Source organism: Rissa tridactyla, chromosome 5 (genome assembly GCF_028500815.1).
Source record: "Rissa tridactyla isolate bRisTri1 chromosome 5, bRisTri1.patW.cur.20221130, whole genome shotgun sequence".
Taxonomy (NCBI): Eukaryota; Metazoa; Chordata; class Aves; order Charadriiformes; family Laridae; genus Rissa; species Rissa tridactyla.
In genome coordinates, this window is record NC_071470.1 from 8,465,964 (window position 1) to 8,489,067 (window position 23,104).

At 41.0% G+C, this 23,104-nt stretch overlaps 1 protein-coding gene across 3 annotated transcripts; it reads left to right on the forward strand.

Moving 5' to 3' along the window:
- The first annotated feature begins 2 nt into the window (after window positions 1-2).
- ASAH1 (N-acylsphingosine amidohydrolase 1) lies at window positions 3-22,770 on the forward strand. 3 transcript variants are annotated; one of them, XM_054203567.1, is made up of 14 exons: window positions 3-399; window positions 10,769-10,815; window positions 11,013-11,103; window positions 12,302-12,388; window positions 13,341-13,419; window positions 14,325-14,399; window positions 15,243-15,288; window positions 16,733-16,877; window positions 18,057-18,111; window positions 18,303-18,384; window positions 18,987-19,118; window positions 20,545-20,668; window positions 21,206-21,262; window positions 21,936-22,770. In XM_054203567.1, exons 3-14 carry the CDS (start codon window positions 11,083-11,085, stop codon window positions 22,023-22,025), a joined length of 993 nt encoding a protein of 330 aa, XP_054059542.1. In that variant the 5' UTR covers window positions 3-399; window positions 10,769-10,815; window positions 11,013-11,082; the 3' UTR covers window positions 22,026-22,770. The 3 variants fall into 3 exon arrangements, with proteins under 3 accessions (XP_054059542.1, XP_054059540.1, XP_054059539.1); XM_054203565.1 differs by lacking the exon at window positions 3-399 and adding an exon at window positions 5,246-5,456; XM_054203564.1 differs by lacking the exon at window positions 3-399 and adding an exon at window positions 5,552-5,751.
- Window positions 22,771-23,104: the final 334 nt, after the last annotated feature.

Here is a 23,104-nt window from a genome sequence, read left to right on the forward strand (position 1 = left end):
GGCGTTTTGCTGATGTTTTTATTATGTTCTTTTTAAAGGATTGCCTACAATTAAGCATCAAACTAATGTCATCTTTCAGTAATGAATACTATTTATTAAGTTTACTCTGAAACTACATGCCATTGAAATAGTGAGATAATGATTTAACAAAAAAGAAATAGACCCACTGAATCTTCCAAGGTTGATGAAAGGAACCTGAACTTAGAGACAGCGTAGAAAACAGTAAGGGCAGAAGAGAACAACTATGAAATTCAAAAGTAAAATATGATTAGCACATTGAACCATTAAGAAATATGTAACCATATTGAACAAGAAGAAATAATTGAGAATACATGTCTTGGAACACATTCAACCAGATCCCGAGTAGGACATCTGTGGAGCCATTCTACGCTGCATCAGGTGAGGACTGGGACAGAATATTTAGGCTTCATAAAACAATGTTCAAAACAGACCCACTGTTCACGCTGATAAATGGCATAATCCATATGCTGGAAAAAGTGTCGACAAGTTACAAGAACCCTATTACACATGCTTCATAAGAAAACGGGATGGCTCTTTTGTGTTAGCAGGCCGTTTATTTTACAAGAGGGAAAAACCGATTTTGCAAACTTGCTGGTTTCTCTACGGCATGGACTTTGTTTAATAAAACAGCAGGGACTTTTTTTAAGGTTATACTATAAATATGCATTCCTAGTATCTTGTATAAAATATGATTACCCCTGTCTGCTCTGATTACCAACCAGGTTTTCAGTAACAGCATCTCCATAGGAACTACCTCAGTCAGAACAATTGCTCACTCTCTCCACAGCTTCTGTAATCTGCATCATAAAGATTACTTGGTAAGAATGTTGAGGATTTTTATGGTAATAATTTGAATTGTCTCTATGGAGCTTCTCCTAGCTGTCAATTTGAACTGCACACATAGTACAAAACTGTAAACTCATGCAAGATTATGGCGTGTCTAAAAAGAGCACAAGAGCAGACTAATAAAGTCTAGTCAGTAACGGCAGTTTATATTGGTCTAATTTCATAGGCAGTTGGTCTCGAGGAAGAAGCACGAAGACTTTTAAGTACATCATAATTGTTTAAATCCTTTATTGACTTTTCAACATGAGAACAAATTATAGCTGGTTAGGGAAGGCTAGCTGAGGTTAGCGATGAAAGTATTTATTTTTCAAAGAATTTAGAAAAATATAGATGTAGCCCATACGAATTTTGTGGAACTAAAAGAAGAAAATCTCCATAGGCTGGGCATGTTCATGATGTAACAGAGGGACTTTTAGACACTCATTTGTTTCTAGAAAAACAAACAAAAATCCATACCTTTCTCTGGCATTTTTAACCTTTCCGTTCCCCGCTCTATCCAGCTGTGTATGGAGAGTTTGTGCCACAGGGCTTCTCCCTCTAAGCCAGAAGAATTTATTTGTTTTATACATTTTAAACCTACTGTTTACTTAATACCTGTTTTATGGGAATAGGCACACTCACTAGTTCCTTGTATGAATACCTGTTTTGGAATGAGTGCTTTTTCTTCCCACTTCAGCTTTTTCTGTTGAGATACTAAATGAGAAATCAAAATGCCGCCTCTGGGGAGCTGCTTTCTGCAACTATTTTGGGACAGTTGTGCTTGTAACTTTCTTACACGGACAAATCCTTGGAGACCTTTCCTATCATTCCAGCTGCTCCCTAAGATTTTGTATTTTAAGTTATAACAGAATGTTGAGAAGTTAAATAAAAGCAAGGTCTACGCTGAATGAAAAAAAAATAGTAAAATGAAATTATCAAATGAGAATTTTCCCCTCAGTTTTCAGAGGTACGAAAGACCCCCCAGTAGCTGGGATTTTATCTGATCCTTATCTGATTATTGTATTTCAGGAAATACTGTTAACCGAAATGTAACGGTATCAGATGGTCACGTAAACTGATCAAAAGTTTGACCTTTTGACCAGTATCAACAGCTTCATTTTAAAGTTTACACAGATTTTATTTCTAGTTGTAGTACAAAACTTTGAGTTTACTCTTCAAGCTTACCATGTAACAGCTTGAAAGTTATCTTTGTTTCCTCTCAGTTTCTATTAACTACCTGTTCTTTCAAAGCAAGCAATTGCTGGGAATATCAACATGTTTGTAGTGAGACTCTGCATTAAAACATTTTCAAAAAGAAACTGTAATTAGCAGAACTGATCTTTGAGTCTAGTTTTCTAAGTATCTCCACAATTATATTAAAATTCCCTCATATTAATAACCCAGTTATGAAATCTTATTAACTGTGTCACTTGTGAATATTTGGCTTGTATTAGGGAAATGGCTCCAAGAAAAATTAAAGGTATATAAATGACGAGTGATAAGCTATTTGCCATATAGCTTAAGCCCTGGGAGACAGACTGTACAATGACATAGTCCAGAGAGAAAGCTTTTAGTGCTCTTGAGAGAAGAGTTGGCTTTTCCAGGGAACTCTGTGTGTAACCTGATTGCTCTGAAAAACAGACACCCCGTCAACCAAAGCAAGCCATGCAGGCATGGCGTGTGGCTAGCATTTTACCCATAGCAGAAGTGGTCAGGCAGGTGAAACTGTGTATGTAGCTTAGAGGCTTTTGAACCACAGTGTCGGTCCGTATGCTGTGTGACTCAATTTTTGTAAAGAAGAGGGCTGTGCTGCTTCTGCCACAGTGAGTAAAAGACATATTTTGAGTTCCTGTATTGTTTGAAAAGATGCATTGTGCGTGCTCGGGACTTCTGACAGAAGTGTGAGCGCTGAATTTGCAGGGAGAAGGCCAAAAGCTAGAAATAAATAAGATGATTGCTGGCAAATGTTCCTGGCCAGAGCCTGAGGAATTCTTGTATGAAAATGCAGCATAGCTGTGGGTTGTGCCATCACAGAAAAAAACTTAATTCATTTTTTCCCCAAAACTCCTCAGTTTTGATCTAGGACTGAGGATTAGGGTAGTAGTTAGGATTAGTTGGATTAGGATTAAGTCGTTCTGGTTTTAGGTACCTGGCTACGTGTCCCTCCCCAGAAATGTAAGTAACCTGATGTACAGCTGTTGGGACATCACGGACCTGGAAGTGGCCTACTGCCAAAACTGCTCCCTGAAACACTGGAGCAGGCTGTGGGCCAGAGCAATTATTTATTGGGCAGTTCATTGCAGGTGTCATTGATCCACAATCACTGTGAATCTTAAATGCATCTGAAGTGAAAGTTGGTTGGAGTAGACCGATGTTGCAGCGTCTGTTTTTCCTTTCAAGAATATATTGTTTAAATAAAATCCTGTCTGCTAGAACTCATAAAAATGATTGCTCAAACATGGACACAGCTGGGAACAGGAATCTGCTATGCTGATGGAAAGGGTGCTGAAAGGAGTGCTCAGAATCTGAAGAAGAGCCTGAGAATTACCTGTGGAAAGGAATTTTCTGTTTCATATTTATCTATGTAAATAGGAGAATGCAAGGCGTAGTCTCTTTAAGTAGCTATACATGATAGTAAGGGAAAAATGGAACTGAGAGGCAACGTTTGTTACGCAGCTAGGAATAAGTGAAGTAAAAAGAAATGTCAGAGCAAATGAAATGAGACTGTCCCAAGTAGAAGAGGAAGTACGGGATTTGGCAAGGGACTGGCAGCCCTGCAGGGAATAAGGGTATTGTAATAGCAATGGGTTTGCCCTCTGCGCTGGGACTAACGATGCACTACATTCTTGCTAAAAAACACGTGTTCTGAGATAACACAGAAGCAGGAGTCTGGGGAATTCACTGGAACTTTAGTCCCAGGAAAAAGGTGTGACAAAAGGGTGAAGATTGGTATGTGTCTTAAACTTGCTGTAAGGAGTCCATTGGGATATTTTCCTACTGGAGGTATTCATGGAGTCTTCTTGGTGATACTGTGTCCTGGCACTAGTGTTAGCACGACCAGCTTTAACTGAAACGGAGAAAAGGGGAAATAATTTGTGCAGCCTCTCCTTCTGGAGGAAGGAACAGATGCGGGGAGTGGTAATACAGTACTGGATAGATGGGTATGAGAAAGCAGAAGGGTGGACATGAAGTACCACGTATCAGAGACACCAGCTGTCACGTGGGACAGTTAATGAGTAAACTGCACATCTTAGGAAGCTTTTTTTTTTCCCCTTCTGACTTAACTTAGATTTTTGAAAACTGACAAAAGAAACCTAGACAACAAAATGGAGAACCTAATGTGCTGGTGTAGACCCTGGAGGCAACACATCCTGATAGGAACACAGCAGAATAGCCATAGTCAGAGAAACTTAACTTAAACTGAAAATTTCTTTACTGGTGAGAGAACTAAACCAGAAGTACAAAGAGGCTTCAAAAAAGTAAGTTGTGAATGTGTAATGTGACGATGGCATAATTTTGTCCTCAGAGCATTCAGAAAGAGTTTTTCATTTTCCAAAGTCGTCATTTATTTTCTACTGTGAAAAATGTCCTAAAGATAGTAAAGCATCTAAAAGCTGTCTGCTCCCGAAATAAAAGCAGAGAAAAAGGGTCTGCAGATGTTTAGAAAATAACAGGACCGAGTTAATCTATTTCTTACTCTAGACCGTAATATTATATACGGGTATTTGTTTTCAACCCCCCAAAAATGCCTGGGCCCTACAGAAACTGCCTAATTTCATAGAATCATGAAACGATTTGGGTTGGAAGGGACCTTTTAAAGGCCATCCAGTCCAACCCCCCTGCAATGAGCAGGGACATCTTCAACTACAGCAGATTGCTCAGAGCCCCATCCAACCTGCCCCTGAATGTTCCCGGGGGTGGGGCATCTGCCACTATTTCCTACTTGTGAAAGACACTTCCATGAAAATCTCAAGGTTTCTCCCGTTACGCTGTAATTTTCCTCATTTCCTAAATCCCCCGATTAGTTCGGTATGTTCTTCCCCCAGTGCTTAATGCTTTTCTGCCTTGGTCTCTAAAGCTTTGTGCAAGTCCAGGCTTACGTTGGGAGCCGATTCCATCCTACGCGCTGCTGCGGGCCCTCCCTTTGCCCAAGGCCCTCACGCCTAACAACGCATTTCTTTTTATCATTTCCTGCTTCTCCGTTTCTGCAATGCCATACACCTTTCCAATCAGACATCTGCCAAGGACTTCCCATCCTTTTCTTGCCACCCCCGCTTTGTTTTATAAGGGAGTTAATTGCACGGCCAATTAAGCTGTGATACTAAAGACTGTTTTGCTGCTATTCTGTGTGCCTAAAAACACGTGACAGATCTCGGGCACTGCATAAAGCACAAGAAACAAACAACAAAACAAGGCACCCTAGCTTTTTAATATTTATTGGTGGTGATTCTGCCCCTCCGCGCCGCTCTGTTGAGACCCCACCTGGAGTCCTGCGTCCGGCTCTGGGGTCCCCAACGTAAGGAGGACATGGGACATGTTGGAGCGGGTCTAGAGGAGGCCACGAAGATGATCAGGGGGGCTGGAGGCCCTCTGCTGTGAGGACAGGCTGAGTGAGTTGGCGTTGTTCAGCCTGGAGAAGGGGTGGTTCCGCCGGGGGGGACCTTATAGCCCGTATACGCCTGGGGCGGCGGCGGCAGGGCCCTGCCGCCGCCGCCCCGGCCCTACCGCCGCCGCCTCCTCCTTCTCCTCCTCCCTTCCCCTGACAGGCGGGGCGGTGTCATGTGGGGCAGCCACACCGGGAAACGTCTCGCCGAGCCGGGAAGGAGGATGGCGGGCCGGCGCCAGGCGCTGCTGGGGCCCGCAGCCCTTCTGGTCGTGGCGCAGCTCGTCTGGGCGCCGGACCCGGTAAACATGGCGGCCTGAGGGGAAGGGGTTGGGGGGGGCGCGGGATCGTCGCAGCGCTGCTCCCGGAGGAGCCCCAGGGGCTCCGGGGGGTTGTGAGGGAAAATGGTCTTTCCCAGGCAGGAAAATGTGAATTTAAGGCAGCGTCTCGCCGCCCTCACCGACTTGGTGACTTTTAAATGGTTTCTCTGGGGCGGCTGCGGTGAACGAGTCTTGGTGTTTATCGGGTGTGTTTCACAAGCCCTTGCTCGCTCCTGCGTTCAGTTTCATGTACATCATCTATAACATAAATATAGTAACATTACAGCAAAGCAGTGCTTTTCAGAAGGAAAGTTAAGAAGGGCTTGCTAAAAGCACATAACGCTTTTGAATCTTGCTGTATTTGCTATAGCAAAGGGGAGGGGACTAGAGCAGGTGGGCTTGAGGTGTCAGGTTTTCTTCGGGGTTTTTTTATTATTATTTTGTAAGGTAATAAGTGAAGTATTTAACTTTTGGTGGAGTTGTGAAGTCGAGGGGGGTGTTAGTTAGGTAGTTAGTTGGAACAGGCTGGCTTCCATCTCCTGGGCATGTCGACAGCTGTTCTTGCGTCCTGATGTATTTGTTATTCCTGATGTATTTGTTATTCCCCTATCAGGGAAGCACTCCTTCATCTCCTCATCCTCTGTGACAAGGACAGGCTTTTAAGCATCTCCGCATTTCAGAATACTCTTTTGCAATGTATCTTGAAATATTTAGGGAGCGCGCTACTTCCTGTATTCTTTCATGTTTGCCCTAAGACTTTTCCTAGCAAATTATATTGATTTCAGGAGAACAAGTATGGGTTTTGGGAGAGGGGGGAACTGCAGGAAAGGCTTTGGAGGACTGCGGATATCTGGATGACCCACGTTCCCGTCGCATCCCGACTACACAGAATTATGCCCCTTCCTTTTCTGTGCACCCAATCCCATCTACCCCCAATACTACAAGCCAGCACCAGCTTAAAACACCTTCAGAATTTTATCCAAAAGCTTCCTCGGTTGTGGAGCAGGGGTGAAAGTGACATCTATCAGCAAAGTCTATCATTAGAGCTTGATTTTGCATTTGATTGCACTTGCACAATATCAACCGGGTGTCCAGGTTGCAGGTTGTGCTGCTGTGCAGCCAGATATCAGGCTTGGGAATTTTATTTTTGGTTCAGATGCTGGGGTGCATAGTTTGCTGAAGAACGAGCAGCTATTGTTGTCTTCCTACGTACAGCTGGTTGGGTTCTTCTCATTAACAAAGAACATGGAAGCTGGATGCCATGAATTACATTGCAGTGGTACAGACTGTCAGTCCCTTTAGCTTTCGGCTGGGCCTCCTCAACCATACTGGACATTTTGTCCAAACTGCAATTTAAATTGGCTCAGTCCCCATTGCTTCAGCACTGCAAGAGCACTCAGCTTCCCTGTTCAGAAAGGTGAAGAGCATTGGGACTGCTGCAGCAGGACAGAGTGCTGCTTTGGCACCGTCCTGTAAGGGAAAAAGAGCAGAGAGAAAAATGTGTTAGACCACAGAGTTCATAGACTGAGAGATGCTGAATATAACAGGTTATTTTGTCTGAAAGAGATTGAATGCCATGTCCTTAACCTATGGAATCGTATTTCATAGCTCAAAGAGGTAATTTTATTTTTAAATATGAAGATGAGAAACACTGAATATTAAGGAAGGATGTCAGAGAGGGCCCACATGCGAAATATTGTTGAGGGTGGTAAAGAAAGTGTTAGTGCTGGCATTCGTTAGACAGGACAAGCTACATTCAATCTATTTCATATTAATGAAGTCAAGCTAGGTTTTAAAATAGTTACTCAGCAATCATTAAACCATGCATTAATTTTCTTTACTGCACTGAATAATAACTGTTATTGCTTGATTATTTTTTCCAAGTAGAAATTCCTCTTGGCACTTTGTTAGCTATTTTGTTCCTGTTCTGCTCTACTTTTTTTTCATACAGTCAGTCATAATATAAATCTTCAGTTTACTACTTCCATTTTTTCTTATTATTTCCATTTTTCCCCATAACATACTGTCTTTCTTTTCCACTGCGTTCTTTTTCTTTTAGTGTTTTTATCCTATGGTGCCAAGCATGCATTTTTGTATCATTATGTACATTTAAATTTGAAAGTCAGCAGTACATCAGATAATCAAAATATGCAACCTACTAGTAATAGGTGATTTAAAAAAAAAAAAAGAGAGCATATAGTCAGCGTTCAAGAATAGCTGTATTCCTTCTAGGAGGTTGAATGCATCTTTGAAAAGCAATTTATAGTGACGACCTCCTGTTTGTAGCCAGCTTCTGCTGGCTATTTCTGGGAGACCACCTCTGGTTTGTCATGTCGGAAACTCGTGCTGGAAGACTGCTCCTACTTCAGACAGCATTTATTGTTCCTCTTCCAGTGTCAAGCCTGTGCAGAAGGGAGGATCTCGCTCACCACACAGCTCACCACACTGACTTCATAGCTGCTTGTTTCATTCTGGTCATAGAAACTGCCTGGTGGTTTTTTGGTTGCTGTAAGAAAATTGTTGAAGTGTCTTTTTTCTTTTTGCTCTGTTAGAAAAGTTTGCAGTTAGTCTTTAGCTGATTGCAAAAGGTAACAATTTTTTTGTTCCTCCTCAGAACTTTGTGTTAAAAAATCAAGCAAACAAAAACAAACAAAAAAATCTACAGAAACAAAACCTTCTAGTTTTCTGGTTGTCTTGATATCTTTTAAGTTGTTGCTTATGTGCAACATATATATACTAGATTTTATTTATATATATATACACACACACTAATATATATAAGCTATAATAGCTTACCTAAAGAAACTGTTAGTAATCTTGGCTTTCCTCAGGTATCTCAATCAATGCGAACAGTTTTGGGAGGTGTATGGGTTGTTTTGGGGATTACTGGTTTTTTTAGCTTGCTTTATACGTAGACAGGTGAGAAGGCTAAAATTACTGACATGTAAGGAGGGAACATTTTCTCTCTTCTCTGTATCTCTCCCTTAGCTCTTCTCTTAACTGTCGCTTTCCCCACCTCTTTTGTGGCTTAGGTTGCAAAGGGCTGGGAAGATAAAAATAACTTCAAATACAAGATTAAAATCTCAGGAGAGAGAGTCAGGCGTGACATACCATTTAGCACCTGGAACATCACTTAAAATCCTCTGAGATCAGTTTGCCTGGTTGCCACTGTTTCCTCTGTGTATGCATGAGCTATTCTGACAGATCAACTGAATTTTTATCCATTTGGGATAACCTTTTTAATAGGCTTTATCTGGCAAGAAGCATATTGTGACAAAAAGTATTTATTTCCTGAAGGTCCTGTGTATCCATTGCAGTAGGATGTATATGTAATGGCACTTTTTCTGGTTGTTTTTAGTATTGCAGGTTGGAAAATTTCACAAGACAATTGCATTAATGCTGTTAAGTATTTGCTTGGCTTTGCACGAAGCCTCTGACTTTTGTTGCCTAATTAGTCATCTGATATCCTCCTCCTTTCCCTCCTTGTTTTGAAACTTCCTCAATTTGAAAATTAAATGACCTCTTGTGTTTGACCTTTTGTTCCAGCTGTGCAAAGGCTGTAACTGCACCACAGTAAAATCTAGGAAACGCAGAGCTGCTGGTCCTGTATCTTTGTCTCTCTTGTAGGAAAACCAAAATCCACCTCATGCTTTCTCCCAGCTACTGGAAACAATACGAAAAGAAAACACATGATAACACACAGAAACTGATCCCACTTCCAAATTCCTGTTCCCAGTTGTAACAAATTATGCCAGTGTTTAAAGTCCGTGGCATTCTGTGAGACATTGTGTTTTCTAGATTAATGCATTAAAAACAGATAATGTGATTAGCCCAAGGTGAACATGGACATTAGTTAGCTTGTTTGTCCCAGACACACAGCTGCTAGAGATCATGTCTCAGTTTTTACTGGAGCCAGAATGCATTGTAAGGACACGCTAGTCAAGTAATCTAATTAGTACAGCCAAATAAATACTGGAAATCAAGGTTGGGGGGGAGGAAGTGGTGGAAGGATCCCTACATATTTTTCTTTCTGTTCTGTCTCCCAAACACTTGTGCTTCGGGAGCCTTCTTATGGACTCCCAGAATAGCATGTGTGCCTTTCCTTTTTCCTAGAGGGACATACTGTGCTCTTAGGAGCTTACTGATCTGCTCAGATAGCACGGGGACCAGATCTGGTCTGCTCTCAACTGTCTTGAAGCACAAGTGCAGCGAGTAGGCATTTGCATTACCCATTTCACTGGGTAAAACATGCAATTATAATTGTGGCATGTATATGCATACGTTTATGTATGTATATGCATGCTTTATGTAATTGATGGGGAAGCACAGTGTGCCTAAATATAGTTCCGAAACTTTCGTTTGTATCTAGCCATGCTTACAGGAATGAAGGTAACTAGTTTTTAGTTTCATTCCTGAAATGTGCCCTCATAGTATCTAGCACCAGTTCAGCAGCGCTTTTCCACACTAAACATAAAGTCATGCTGTATATAGCTCATTCCCCTGGCTGAGTAGTTTTCCCAAAGTTCAATGTGCTTTCTCTGCCCCAGCCACAAAGTGAAGCTTAACACTGAGCATAATTATGAAAGACGCTATAAAATGAGATTATGAACGGAACGGATGGAACAAACTGGTCCATAGTGAGATTTAAGGTATCTGAACTTGTCTAAAGAATATGGTTTTGAAGGGCTCTGTATTGAATCACACTGAGTAAAAAGGGGTTTGTATATTTATCATCAACTCGTGCTTGCCTTGGACTATATTAGGCAGGTTGTCTGAAGGTCTGTCAGACAGAACGGGGAAGTTGCTGTTTGTCCCCTATGTCTTGTATTCTGTTCTGCACCCTTTCCAAAGTCCCGAAACTTTCTCTTCCTTTGTTATCAAGTCATCGTGGATTGAATTAGCTGACTAGTCCTAAAGGCTTAATTCAAAACTAAGTCTGCTAGAATAATAAAGTGATTTAATAAAGAAGCTAAGTAGTTATGTTTCACTGTCTTTACAGTATGGAGAAGAGTGCAGGAGTAAAACATACCCTCCTTCAGGACCAACGTAAGTAACCTGATTCAGTTGTCTAGCAAATTACAGAAAAGTCATGATTTGCAAGTCTGAACAGGTGTGGGGTTTTTTTTTGTAACTTATTCCTGTTGCAGATCAAGAAAATGCCAGTTACAGGTGGGAAGCACCTATTTTGTCAAATATTTTTTCAAAGCCTTCTTTAAATTCGAACTCTGGTACTTATCTTTCAGGTTCAAAGGGAATGTACCCACATATGTCATAAATCTTGATTTACCTGCTAGCAAAAGATGGGATAACTTGATGCACGACAAAAAGACAGAGGTATGAAATGCAGAGCTTACTTTGAAGCTTGGCAGGTATAAAACCAGTGCGTGGCCTTTTATTTTGAAAAAAAAGGTTTGGAAAGGAATACCTGTGCTAAAATTCTCTGGAAGGGAGAGATATTTCTATTTGACTTTTGTAAAATTATTCTAGACTAAAATAATTGCTTGAGTAAAATATTTTTCTGTTCAACTCTTGAGCTAGCAGCATCAAGTATAGGGGCACTGATGCTTGCCATAAAAAATGGTGTGGCATAAAGCAGGCTTTCATTTATCAAAGCTCTTTAATCATGAAGTAATACAGAATGAAGGAGGAGGAGTACGCCAAAAGGACAGCCTCGGTAAGTGAAACGGAGGCAGCGTCCCTTCTCCTCTGCACGTCCCTGCTTCTCTCAAAACGCTGCATGAGATGACGAAATGGCGAGGGGGAAAAGCAGAACTTCCAGCCCTTTTCAGGGGTGCTGGTTGCAGCACTGGGGTTTTCATGGGAGAAATCATTTTAAAAATACTCGAGCCTATTTCAGACTACTTAGAACAGCTGTTCTGAAGGTTGCTGAAAATTCAATTCAGTAGGGCTTAATTTCTTGAAAAGGGCTAGGGATTTTTGCTGTATCCCTGCTGACTTTGACCTTCCAACTCTGAAAGCCAGACAAATTCTATTTACACTGTAATTGGGCGTTCGGAGCTTCAGGTTGCACCTTAAATTCTGAAAGGTTTTATCTCTTGCGTACTTTGGAGTTAGATCACACGGAGTGGAATTCTATTTGTGGCCATTCATGTGTCGCAAATGGAAAGTATGTGCTTTTATAAGAAATTTACTGAATCTTTTTGGCTTCAAGAACAGCAGTGCTTAAGCAAAGAGCTTTTAATTAACATTTTTAAAGATAGAAGAGTGCAGAGTATCAAAATGTGATCAAAGGAGCAGGAGACGAGGATGGCTTTTTCCTGTACTTTGTTTTCTCTAGTAAAGGGACATGTCAGAGCTAATTTAGAAAGTTATTTGAATAAAGCTTGAGGAATGACTCTTTAATGGGGAGTTGGGGGTGATTTCCTTACAAAGAACACCATATTTAGCATGTTAAATACATATTTTTTCAGCAAAATGTTTTTTTGAAAAGTATGTGAAGGAGTTCTGTTGGTGTTATAGCAATTCTTATGCTCAAGATCTTCTATGCAATAAAAGCCATTGTTCTTTTTAGCTGAAGACTGTGGTCCAGAATATTAAAGATATAGCAAATACCTTCTTCCCCAGTGGCAAAGTTGTTGACATTGTGGATAACAAAATAGTAAGTATTTTCAGCTGAATTATTTTATTATTATACGCTCTGACTACCACAATTAGAATGCTACTAAATTTGGCAATTAATAACTTCTTCCACTTCTAGAATAAAAATCTTGCCTTTTTGGTGAAATTTTGCCTTCTTGCCTACTCTGAATTACTCTGAAACTATCAAACCTAAAATGCGCATGTCTCTTCCTCCTCTAATTCTTTCTAAGATCTTTTCAAGTTTGGATTAGTCATGCTAAACATATATGCTACTGACTTAGTCACCCTAGCAAAACATTTTACTGAAATTCTCTTTGCCATGTTCAGCTCCTTTTAAACAGTAGAATAAAATCAGGTTTTGAAGAGTGTAATAAATGTCTGATTACAGGAGAAACTCTGACCTGGCCTCATCTTAAAAAATAATTTGATTCTGATTAAAATAGGCTTTGGTGTAGAATCAGGACAGGGAAAACAGTGCAGCGCTAGAGACAGCATGAGGTCAAATCTGTCCCCCATCTTTATGTCTTAGGTCATGCTGGCCACTCTTCATTTGTGTGCCTATGTGCCTGAGTGGGGTTGACATAAAGGTAGCACATACAGGTCGTCATCCTGATGTGAAAGTTAGAGATTCCCTTAAATACTGACGTCAAGCTCAGTTCCAGTTGAGCTCTTACAATATGAGAGTCTTACTTCACTCTGTTCTGCCCATTGCTGCTAACTATAATTAAGATACTGTGCTAATCTCCATTGCTCATATGTCAATATTTTGATAAGTAATAGTTTTTACTTTCCTTAAGTATGTACTTGTCTTCCAAGCACTCTACAAACATCCTCAAGTTCTACAGGCTGCAGAGGAATTAAATACTCAATTTAACAGTTGTGAGAAGGATGTACCTACTGGGGAGAGGTTTGTTTTAAGTAACAAAATAGCCGTAATTTACACAAACAACGTACAAAACTTTCCCTTTCAGGCTCATCTGACCGCCACGCTTCCTTATCCTTTCAATGAAGAACTCCAAGGAATTGCAAATTCATCAGGGATTCCTCTGGGTAATAGTTTCCAACACTTTATTAATGTAGTGGAAAACTAGCAATCCAGACTAATTTAAAATCAGTATGTGTACCAATCTGCAGTATAGTTACCTGTAGTCATCTGTGACTTTAACAAATGAATCATTAACTAAGTAGATAAAGTAATAAATTGCATCTCACATCAAATGAAAATGGTATTTTAGAGGAGAATGGCAATAAATCACACAAGCCTTTCATCAGGCTGGGACTTCTCTGTAGAGCTGTAGCTTCTTGCTCCTGAGTTTTGGGAACTGGAGGGAGTCTCAGCTCCTGTGCACCAAAATCTGGGGGAATCCTTGATTCTCACTGGTTTCCTGTTGAGCTGTGTGTCTGCTATTGACATACCAAGAAGGCAAGGCTCAGTTTCATGCTGTGCTTTCTCTCCCTTGTGATCCTTGACACATCCTCTTGCCTTCCTTCCACACCTCCTGCAAAAGAGTGCAATTCCAGGTGAGAGGTAGACACTGAATTCTTCCAGAATTGAGGCGGAGGAAGTCCATAGACCTGCTTCCACTGGCTCCCTCATACAGGAGCAGGACACCTGGTGCTAGTCAGCAGCTCTTATATGGGAATAGTGGTACATACAGCAGCTTTCATCTTTAAAGTGAATTTTATAGCTTGTTTTAACATTTCCAGAGGAGGAAGTAGCGATGACTGTCAGTTTTCTGTATGGTAAGGCAGAAGACCAAGGAATTCTGATCCTTCTGTTTGCCTTTCAGGAAGCTCTTGATTTTGCTAAACCAGTCATTTCAAAGATCAAATGAGACTTAAACAGAAATTCTTTAGAGGAATATTATAACTTTTCACTATGCTTTTTTCTAACCATTTTTTTCTGTGCATGGCAAAAATTTCAAACTATTGAAGTTTGTTTCTTTTTGTTCTAGGGGAAATTGTTATTTTTAACATCTTTTATGAAATTTTTACTGTCTGTACATCAATAGTGGCAGAAGATAAAACAGGTAATGCAACAACGTTAACAGTTTCCTGTTATGTAGGAGAGGGTCCACCTCAATTATACAAACATAGTCCTTCTCATCTGCAGGCAAGAAAGTCTAGTAGGTAGAAGAGACTAAAAGCAATGATAATAAAAAGTTATTCCTTCAGAAGGAATAAGAGATCAAGGGTGTTTTAGGCTAAAAAAAAAAAAAAAAAAGTACTTTCAAAGATGGTTTGCATTTGGTTTTGTTGAGGTTTTTTTTGTGGGTGGTTTGTGCTGTTTGTTTGGGTTTTTTTATTTAATAGGTGGCATTTGTTTGTGTAGGGGAAAGAAACACCAGCCAGACAGCTGATACTTTCTCAGTGCCATGAAGGATTCTACTGCAGTCCGTTTTGCAGCTAGTTTCTGGCTATCACAGATGTATGGTGCTAGAGAAAATGGATAGGCTGTTTTAAGAAAAGAGACTCATTTTCTTAACTGAGTTCTGCAGCCCTTGTCTGCACCTGTTCCAGCTTAGGAAATTCATGAGGGATTCTCAGAGAGCTTATAACGTCTCACTTTTAGGGGAAGTTCAAGGTATTACCATTGCATTAACATAATATGGAAAGCATTTGAGGCTGAGATGGACAGCAGTTTACAAGGTTACTTGATTTCAATTACAGCAAAACGCTTCTCTGAACCAAAAAAACCCACAATTTTTCTGTGCTTATGAAAAGGGCAACTAGACGCTGGTATTTTCCTGCTTACTTTCCAAGGTGTTTTTCCTGCTTACTCATTTCGTGGTTTTCTAAGCTGAATTTTATGTCTCTTTCTTAGGAAAGATTTATTTATTTATTTATTTATTTATTTATTTATTGATATGTAGGGAAGCTGTACCATGCCAGAAACTTGGACTTTGGACTCTTTCTCGGGTAAGTACTTAAACTGGTGCCTTTTAGGTTTTATTTTTTTGCTAAATCCAAAAGAAAAAGCTAGCTGAACTTGAAGTTTCTACATGCATTCTTTGAGTCTAAATGATGAATTGTATGTTGGGTGTTGTTAAGGCTGTGACAAGTAATGCTGCATTGTGTGTTGTGAAAAAAGGCTAAAGCAAACAAAAGCATTGTTGTGTTGATCTTACACCAAACTGCTCGCAGCTTGTCGGGAATGACTTTGTAAAACAGTTGTGTTCAGTGTTACTTAGTCTTTTCCCAGCTCCAGTTAAAACTGTCTCGAACCAAAGAACGGTCCATGTTCTCTGGTATCCCTGAGGCACGGTATATCTTGTTCTTTATGTGATGGGACAGCAGCATCAATTTTAGTGTATGCAGTGAAATGTGGATTGGATTTGGCTCGGTTTTGTGGTTGGTTTTTTCCCAAAATTATCCCCCTGTTCTGTACTGTGCTCTACTGGCACTTCCCATCCTTCATCATTTCTACTCGGAAGCCAGTTATTTGCATTCCGCTGATGTAACATTATCTGTCATTTAGATACAAACTTTGGATTTGTTGCCCAGCACTGGATTCTTTTCTAGTTCTCATTTCATACGTGGTGATCAGGTAGTTCAGTATTTGCTTTTAATATCCCAGTATATTTTGTAACATCACTCATCCAGATGATTCTCAATGCCCAGATGGGATTTAAATGTCCAGCTTCATTAAAAGTCTTACCTGCCTATCAAAAACTCAAATATTGTCAACTGTGACCCCACCTGTCCCTTGGTTTGGCTTGTGTTGAACTTCTTCCACTGGTCAGAAATCCTGGGAATATGCTCCCTGAAAATGAAGGCAACTTTCAAAGGTGTTTCCAGAACCTGGATTGTTTCCAGAGAATTTAACGATCTGCTAAGTGTTCTTTAGCATGCTCTTGCCCTCAAATTGTTCTGGCTTATTTTACAAACTAGAATTGGGACTTCCCTTTGTGTAGAGCAAATCCAGTAGCGCGGTTCATTTTCTCACTTTGACAAGTAAGAATTTGAGGGAAGTGGCTCATTCTGCTGCGGAACAAGCTACACATGCTTTCAGGATACAGTGGGTTTGGTGTCACGGGCAATACCCGTAGCAGCCTCCCTTTGCCAGTGGGAACAGAACAAAGTTATGTGTGTTCAAAAACAACCCCCCAGCTGGAATGGTGGTGCTGTTTAATACTGAGTGGTGATATGCTCTTGGTTCAAACACAACTTGGTTCTTTTCACCGACTGCCTATGCGTTTAGACTTCCTACTTGTCCCTTGCTGGTGCTGCTCAGGTAACTCCTGAATAACTACACGAGTAAGATCAGGACGGGCAACTCACACAGGAAATCTGCGTGCTGCAAAGGCAAGTTTTAAATGCTGCTGAGGGAGGGAAGTTTGTAATGCTGTACCATCTTCTGCAGGTGGGATGTTAAAAATAGTTCCTGGACTTTAACTCGGGAACTGAAGCCTTTAGTGGTAAACTTGGACTTCCAGAGAAACAACAAAACAGTATTCAGGTCCACAAATTTTGCAGGATACATAGGCATGGTGTCTGGAGTCAAACCAGTAAGTATGGGGAAGGGGGCTTGTCAATTTGTTAATAATGCTTCAGAGTTTCCTTTAAGATGTAAATTTTCCTGCTTTCATCTTCTGCCTTGGGATGTTTTTTAATAAATGACCTCTTAGTTGTTCTGGTACACAGTATAGCTACTGTGAAGAAAGAAAACAATGCTGCACGCTTCCTCCTAAAAGCAGACTGCTGAAATTAAATACTTATGTTTGGAAAATTCTTAAAAAACAGTGTTGAATTCTGAATACAAACAGGAGTGAATACAAAGTGCTCAATTGGTCGGAGTTTCTTGGTAGCAAATAGATACTGCTGTGATCCCAGAGGTGAAACAGCGCACTTGTGCTATTTTAATTCTTTCTCCAGTCCTTGGAAAAGGAGTCCTACAAGGCAAGATTTTAATTTTTTTTTTAATACCCGCCTGAAATCTGAGTTTTATCTACATCTTAAAAACCAGCAGCATAGAACTATACTAGGGTCTCCAGCTTACCACAACTCCTCCTTTTCTACATGCTTGGCCTTTATCCTCAATTATAAGTGGCCCTTTTCATAGTAGAGCATTTCTGGCGTAAATCCCTGCATTGTATCCATTTATTTTTATCTTCTGGTCAAATACACTGGGAAGAGTCAATTCTGAAAATGATCCAGTGTAGCTGAATTCCACTTCCCTCTGAAAGAAACACTGGTTGGAGAAGGCTGGGATTTGAGTTTGAATTGCATGTTGCAGGTAGCGCAGATTGGATTGTGTACAGCTGCAAGCCCATGTGAACAGCAATAACGTTAGCACCGGGACTTAAAAATCTGCCTTCAAACTAGAGTAGTATTCAGAAGTCTGAGAAGGAGGTTACGTACAGCAGGGGAAGGAAAACTGTTAGTTCAGTGATGCAACAAGGACCAAGAGAAAAATGGCCACAGGCTTGACTTACTTAGTATAAAAGCATGGTTTGCCAGATTGCTGTGCCAGCTCAGAAAACTATGAATTGTCATTTCTGCTTCCTCAAGCAGTGATAAATTAGGTTCTTCTCCACATGGGCTTGAGCTTGCAGCCCATTACTCAAAGGGGAAGTCTAATGAACAAAAAGCTCAAGTGGCATGTAAATTGCAGTGCTGCGTCTTGTTTATTACTGGTATTAATGGGCTGCCGATGGATTAAGGTTGATTTGTTTAATGCTTTTCAGGACTTGTTCACTCTGACAATGAATGAGCGTTTCAGTCTTGATGGTGGTTATGTTGGTGAGTAACGCTCATTTCTTTCATTCTGTACAAGTTTTCCAGCCTTGGGCATACCAGTTACCTTAACAAACAGCCACACAAATGGTGAAACGAGTAAGACAAAACACAGTTCATTTTAAAGCCTGTGAAAGTCAGAATAGCATGAGTGAACCTTCTGAAAACAAATGATTGTAACCAGTGATATTTTGCAGGAATCTTCGAATGGTTTCTTGGTAGAAGAGATGGTATGTGGATGGGCTTTCTTACAAGAACAGTATTAGAGAATGCTACAAGGTATTCTCCCCCCCAAATATTCTACTGCTTTAATCTGGTTTGCTTCCAACTGGCATGAATATTGTAGATGTATGCTTAGTATCTAATGGTATAGGTATCTTCCTAGAAGCCTTAACATTAAATAGTTGTGGGTTTGCTGGTACTCTGGTGGGGGGGAGGCATCACACATGATCCCTTAAAACTCCTCAAATTTCTCAGATGGATTTTTTTTTTTTCTAATCAACGTATCAGTATGTGAATGTGTAATAGCATTCTGCATCAAAACACATCCAACAGGTAGTAGCATATTATAGGAAGTAAACAGAAACAAAGGTCTCGTACAGTAAATTAACTAGGTGGAATGTGGCACAGCATGTCATCATTTTATTCCTGTTTTAAATGTAGAGAAAGTGCGAAGAGCACCTCTCAACTTTTAAGTACAAAGTGAGAAGAGGAGCTTTGCTTGCATGTGTTCCTTCATTGTGATACAATCTCCTCATATGTGCATGAGAGGGGAAGAAAGGTGTAACTACCCAAACTTTTCCTGGGTCTGTGAAACTCATTCTTCAGTACTTGAACCATTTATAACATTTAATAGTCCAACACTACTTTGTTATCTGCAGTTACCAGGATGCAAAAGACAGACTGTCAAAAACAAGACTGCTGGCTCCAGCTTACTTTATACTGGGTGGAAAAAATTCTGGAGAAGGGTGTGTGATAACTCGTTCCAGGACAGCTACTCTGGATATTTGGGAGTGAGTATGCTTAACTGGACACCTGACTCAGCCTTCCAGAAGGGGACAGGTTCCACCGATAATTGTGTCCTCTGTTTCTTGTGACGTAGAACCACAGAATCATTTAGGTTGGAAGGAACCTTTAAGATTACCGAGTCCAACCATTGGCCTAACACTGCCACAACCACAGTAAACCATGTCCCTCAGCACCACTTCTACCTGTCTTAAATACCTCCAGGGATGGCGATTCCACCCCTTCCCTGGGCAGCCTGTTCCAACGTTTGATAACCCTTTCAGTGAAGAAATTTTTCCTGATATCCAATCTAAACCTCCCCTGGTGTAACTTGAGGCCCTTTCGTCTTGTCCTGTAGCTTGTTACTTGGGAGAAGAGACTGACCCCCACCTCGCCACAGCCTCCTTTAGGTGGTTGTGCAAAAACTCACTTCTTTAGCATCATTGAAAAATCATAAAATCATAGAATCATTTAGGTTGGAAAAGACCCTTGGGATCATTGAGTCCAACCATCAACTCCACTCTACAAAGTTCTCCCTTACACCATATCCCTTAACACCACGTCTAAACCAGTCTTAAATACATTCAGGGATGGTGACTCCACCACCTCCCTGGGCAGCCTATTCCAGTGTCTGACCACTCTTTCTGGGAAGAATTTTTTCCCAATGTCCAGCCTAAACCTACCCTGCTGCAGCTTGAACCCATTCCCTCTTGTTCTATCGCTAATTACCTGTGAGAAGAGACCAGCACCAACCTCTCTACAATGTCCTTTCAAGTAGTTGTAAAAAGCGATTAGGTCTCCCCTCAGCCTCCTCTTCCTCAAACTAAACAGTCCCAGCTCCTTCAATCGCTCCTCATAAGATTTATTCTCCAGGCCCTTCACCAGCTTCGTTGCCCTCCTCTGCACTCGCTCCAGCACCTCGATATCTCTCTTGTATTGAGGTGCCCAGAACTGGACACAATACTCAAGGTGTGGCCTCACCAGTGCTGAGTACAGGGGGGAATCACCTCCCTCCTTCTGCTGGTCACACTATTTCTAATACAAGCCGGGATGCCATTGGCCCTCTTGGCCACCTGGGCACGCTGCTGGCTCATGTTCAGCCGCTTGTCAATTAGAACCCCCAGGTCCTTTTCTGCCGGGCAGCTCTCCAGCCACACTGCCCCAAGCCTGTAGCGATGCATGGGGTTGTTGTGGCCCAAGTGCAGGACCCGGCACTTGGCCTTGTTGAAGCACATTCCATTAGCATTGGCCCATCGGTCCAATCTATCCAAGTCTCTCTGTAGAGCCTCCCTATCCTCACGTAGATCAACACTCCCACTCAACAATACCACAGCAAGCCTAAAAAAAAAAAATCCAGCTGTATATAGTATATACTCTGTATGTACTTACTGTATACTCAGAGAAGCAAAACACAAACATATACCTCTTTTCCAGCCTTGATATCCAGAAAGGCACGTGGTACGTGTTAGAAACAAACTACGATCGCTGGAAGCCTCCACTCGTCTTGGATAATCGTAGAACACCTGCAATGAAATGCCTGAACCAGACCATGCAAGAGGTAGACATCCTCCCCGTACCTCATCTTGCTGTTTTGAAACTCCCAGGTTACAGTACTGATCTGACACAGCCAGGAACATTCAGGGCATTGGCAAGCACAGCTGTAGTGACAGAAGCGGCTAACGGTTTTGTGACAGTTTGTGCTTCTGGGTAATAAAGTACCAGGTGGCTCTGTACATGATTTTTTTTTTTTCTTAGTTTTAGGTTTTCTCTTCATCTAGGTGGGTTTCCTGCATTGTCTGTGGCTGCGTGTGCAGGGGGATAAACTTGGAGATACTTTGAGAGAGATTTTCATTGTTTCCTGAGCTGTTTTATCACCAGTGAAATTCAAACACGCACTGTCAGGCAGCAAACACTGACACTCACGTGTCCCATGAGATCTGGTCTGCTCAAGTTTTTGTAACCCATGCTCATCTGATCTCGATGTATTCTTAAAGCTTTATCTTATTATCTAATTGAGCAGTAAAAAAGTTACACTTTTCCGCATTTACACTAACAGATAAATGGCCATTAACATAAATGTATTATTGTCTTTCAGAACATCTCCTTACCAAGAATTTATGATGTTCTCTCCACAAAGCCTGTCCTCAATAAGGTAATGCTTCTATTCTTGCAGAATGTTTGGAGTGGGGAGGTGGGGGGCAGACCACGAACTACTTTACGCTTAAGGAGAAGGGAACAGTGGTACGTTCTGGGGGGTTTTTAGGTGAAAACATGCACGTAAAACCAAAACTAATTCCACATTATTTTGTAAAAGCAAAACGTAATTGCTGGAATAGCTGTTTTGCAAAGGCCCTACAGGTTCAAAGTTCCGTGCAGCCTGAGCCCTTTCCTCACAGTTTGAGGCAGCATTTGCACTGCAGACACCTTAAGGACCCTTCTAACATGAATTAACCTGTGATACGTACCCTTATAAGTAGCATGAAACAAGTTAATGTGCCGCATGGTTTACACGTACTACAGTCACAGTCTGCTTGCAACAGATGATATTTTAGTCTGAACTTAAGGGTTTGGTGTTTAAAAAAGACTAAAGGGGTGAGAGGAGGTTTTGAATGAGAAATTAAGTTACTATATTCAGTAGAGGCAGTGTTCTTGGCTGTGGACACAAGCTATTCATACTTGCATGTTGTTGACTAAATAAGATAAATGCTCATTTCAGTTGAACTGTTCAGCTAGTATCAGAGACGGTTTTTCACTAATTACTGTAATGAGGCTTTCTCTTTTTTTTTTCTTCTTTTTCATTCTTCTTCCTCCCGCCTGCCTGTTAGCTGACTGTGTGCACAACGCTGATGGAGGTGTATAATGGTCATACAGAGACTTACCTGCGGGAATGCCCAGATCCCTGTAGTCCTTGGTAGTCCTGTACCTTTCCTATGTTGGAAGCTGCTTGTCTGAATTGGAGGTCCTCCAAGAAAAAATACTTCTGGAAAAAGATTCCTCAGCCTAACTCCTTTCTTCAGAAATCTAATGGCTATATAGAAATGTCACTGAAGCTTCTAACAATGGAGGACCCTGTCTCACATTGGACTTTCTTGCTTTCTGATCAGCAGTTCTGCTGACGAGAAATGTATACTAATGTATGTCTGGTTTGATTTCAGCCATTTCTACCCAATGAGTTCAGCAGTTAGCTCTAGATCTCTTCAGTCTTGACAGTATTCTTGGGTTGGTTTGTTGCTGGTTTATGGGTTTGTTATTTTTTTGTTGTTTGGTTGGGTTGGGTTTTTTTAGATGAAAATACTTCTAAAGCACACATGAGTTAAAATGGCACCTAGCAGGCATGGAAAAGAATTAGGTTATTAGAAGGCCGCCTGGGACAGGGCGGTTCTGTTATTCTTTCTTAAGCACTTCAGATGAATTGCTAGTGTTCTGGTCCGATAGGAGGGTATGTCTAAGAAGCCCTGTTATAAAATAACCTACCAAATGTCATATCTAGTCACAGAAACAGGGTCTTAGGGAAATACCAAAAATGAGATCTGAGCCAAAAAATGTCTTTTCCCTGATTTATAGATCTTTTGCTGAAGCTCTTGCTTGGCCTGTTAACAAATATTTTTTTTAATACAGATTTTTCTGTTGTCTCAAAAAAATAAATACTAATACAATAAATATTCTTAAGAATTACTTTCTTCGTCCAAAGTACAGATGCACTGATTTCATACCTCAGTGGAAGTTACCGTGCATGTTACATATCACACGGCAGAAAGGGCATTCGCTTCCAAATAGACTGATTTTAACAGCGACTGAAAAACTGATTTATTTCCTTAACTGTAATGGGAAGTAGCCAGGTACTAATAGTGTTGTTGGAGAGCAGTTTGGTTGGGTTTTGGAAAGCGGGGGAGGGAAGCCAAATCAGACTACAACATGGGCCAGAATTCCAATTAAGAAAGTAAAGTTCCTTTAGAATTAAGAGAGGAGGCACCCTAATGTCCTAGGGAGCAGT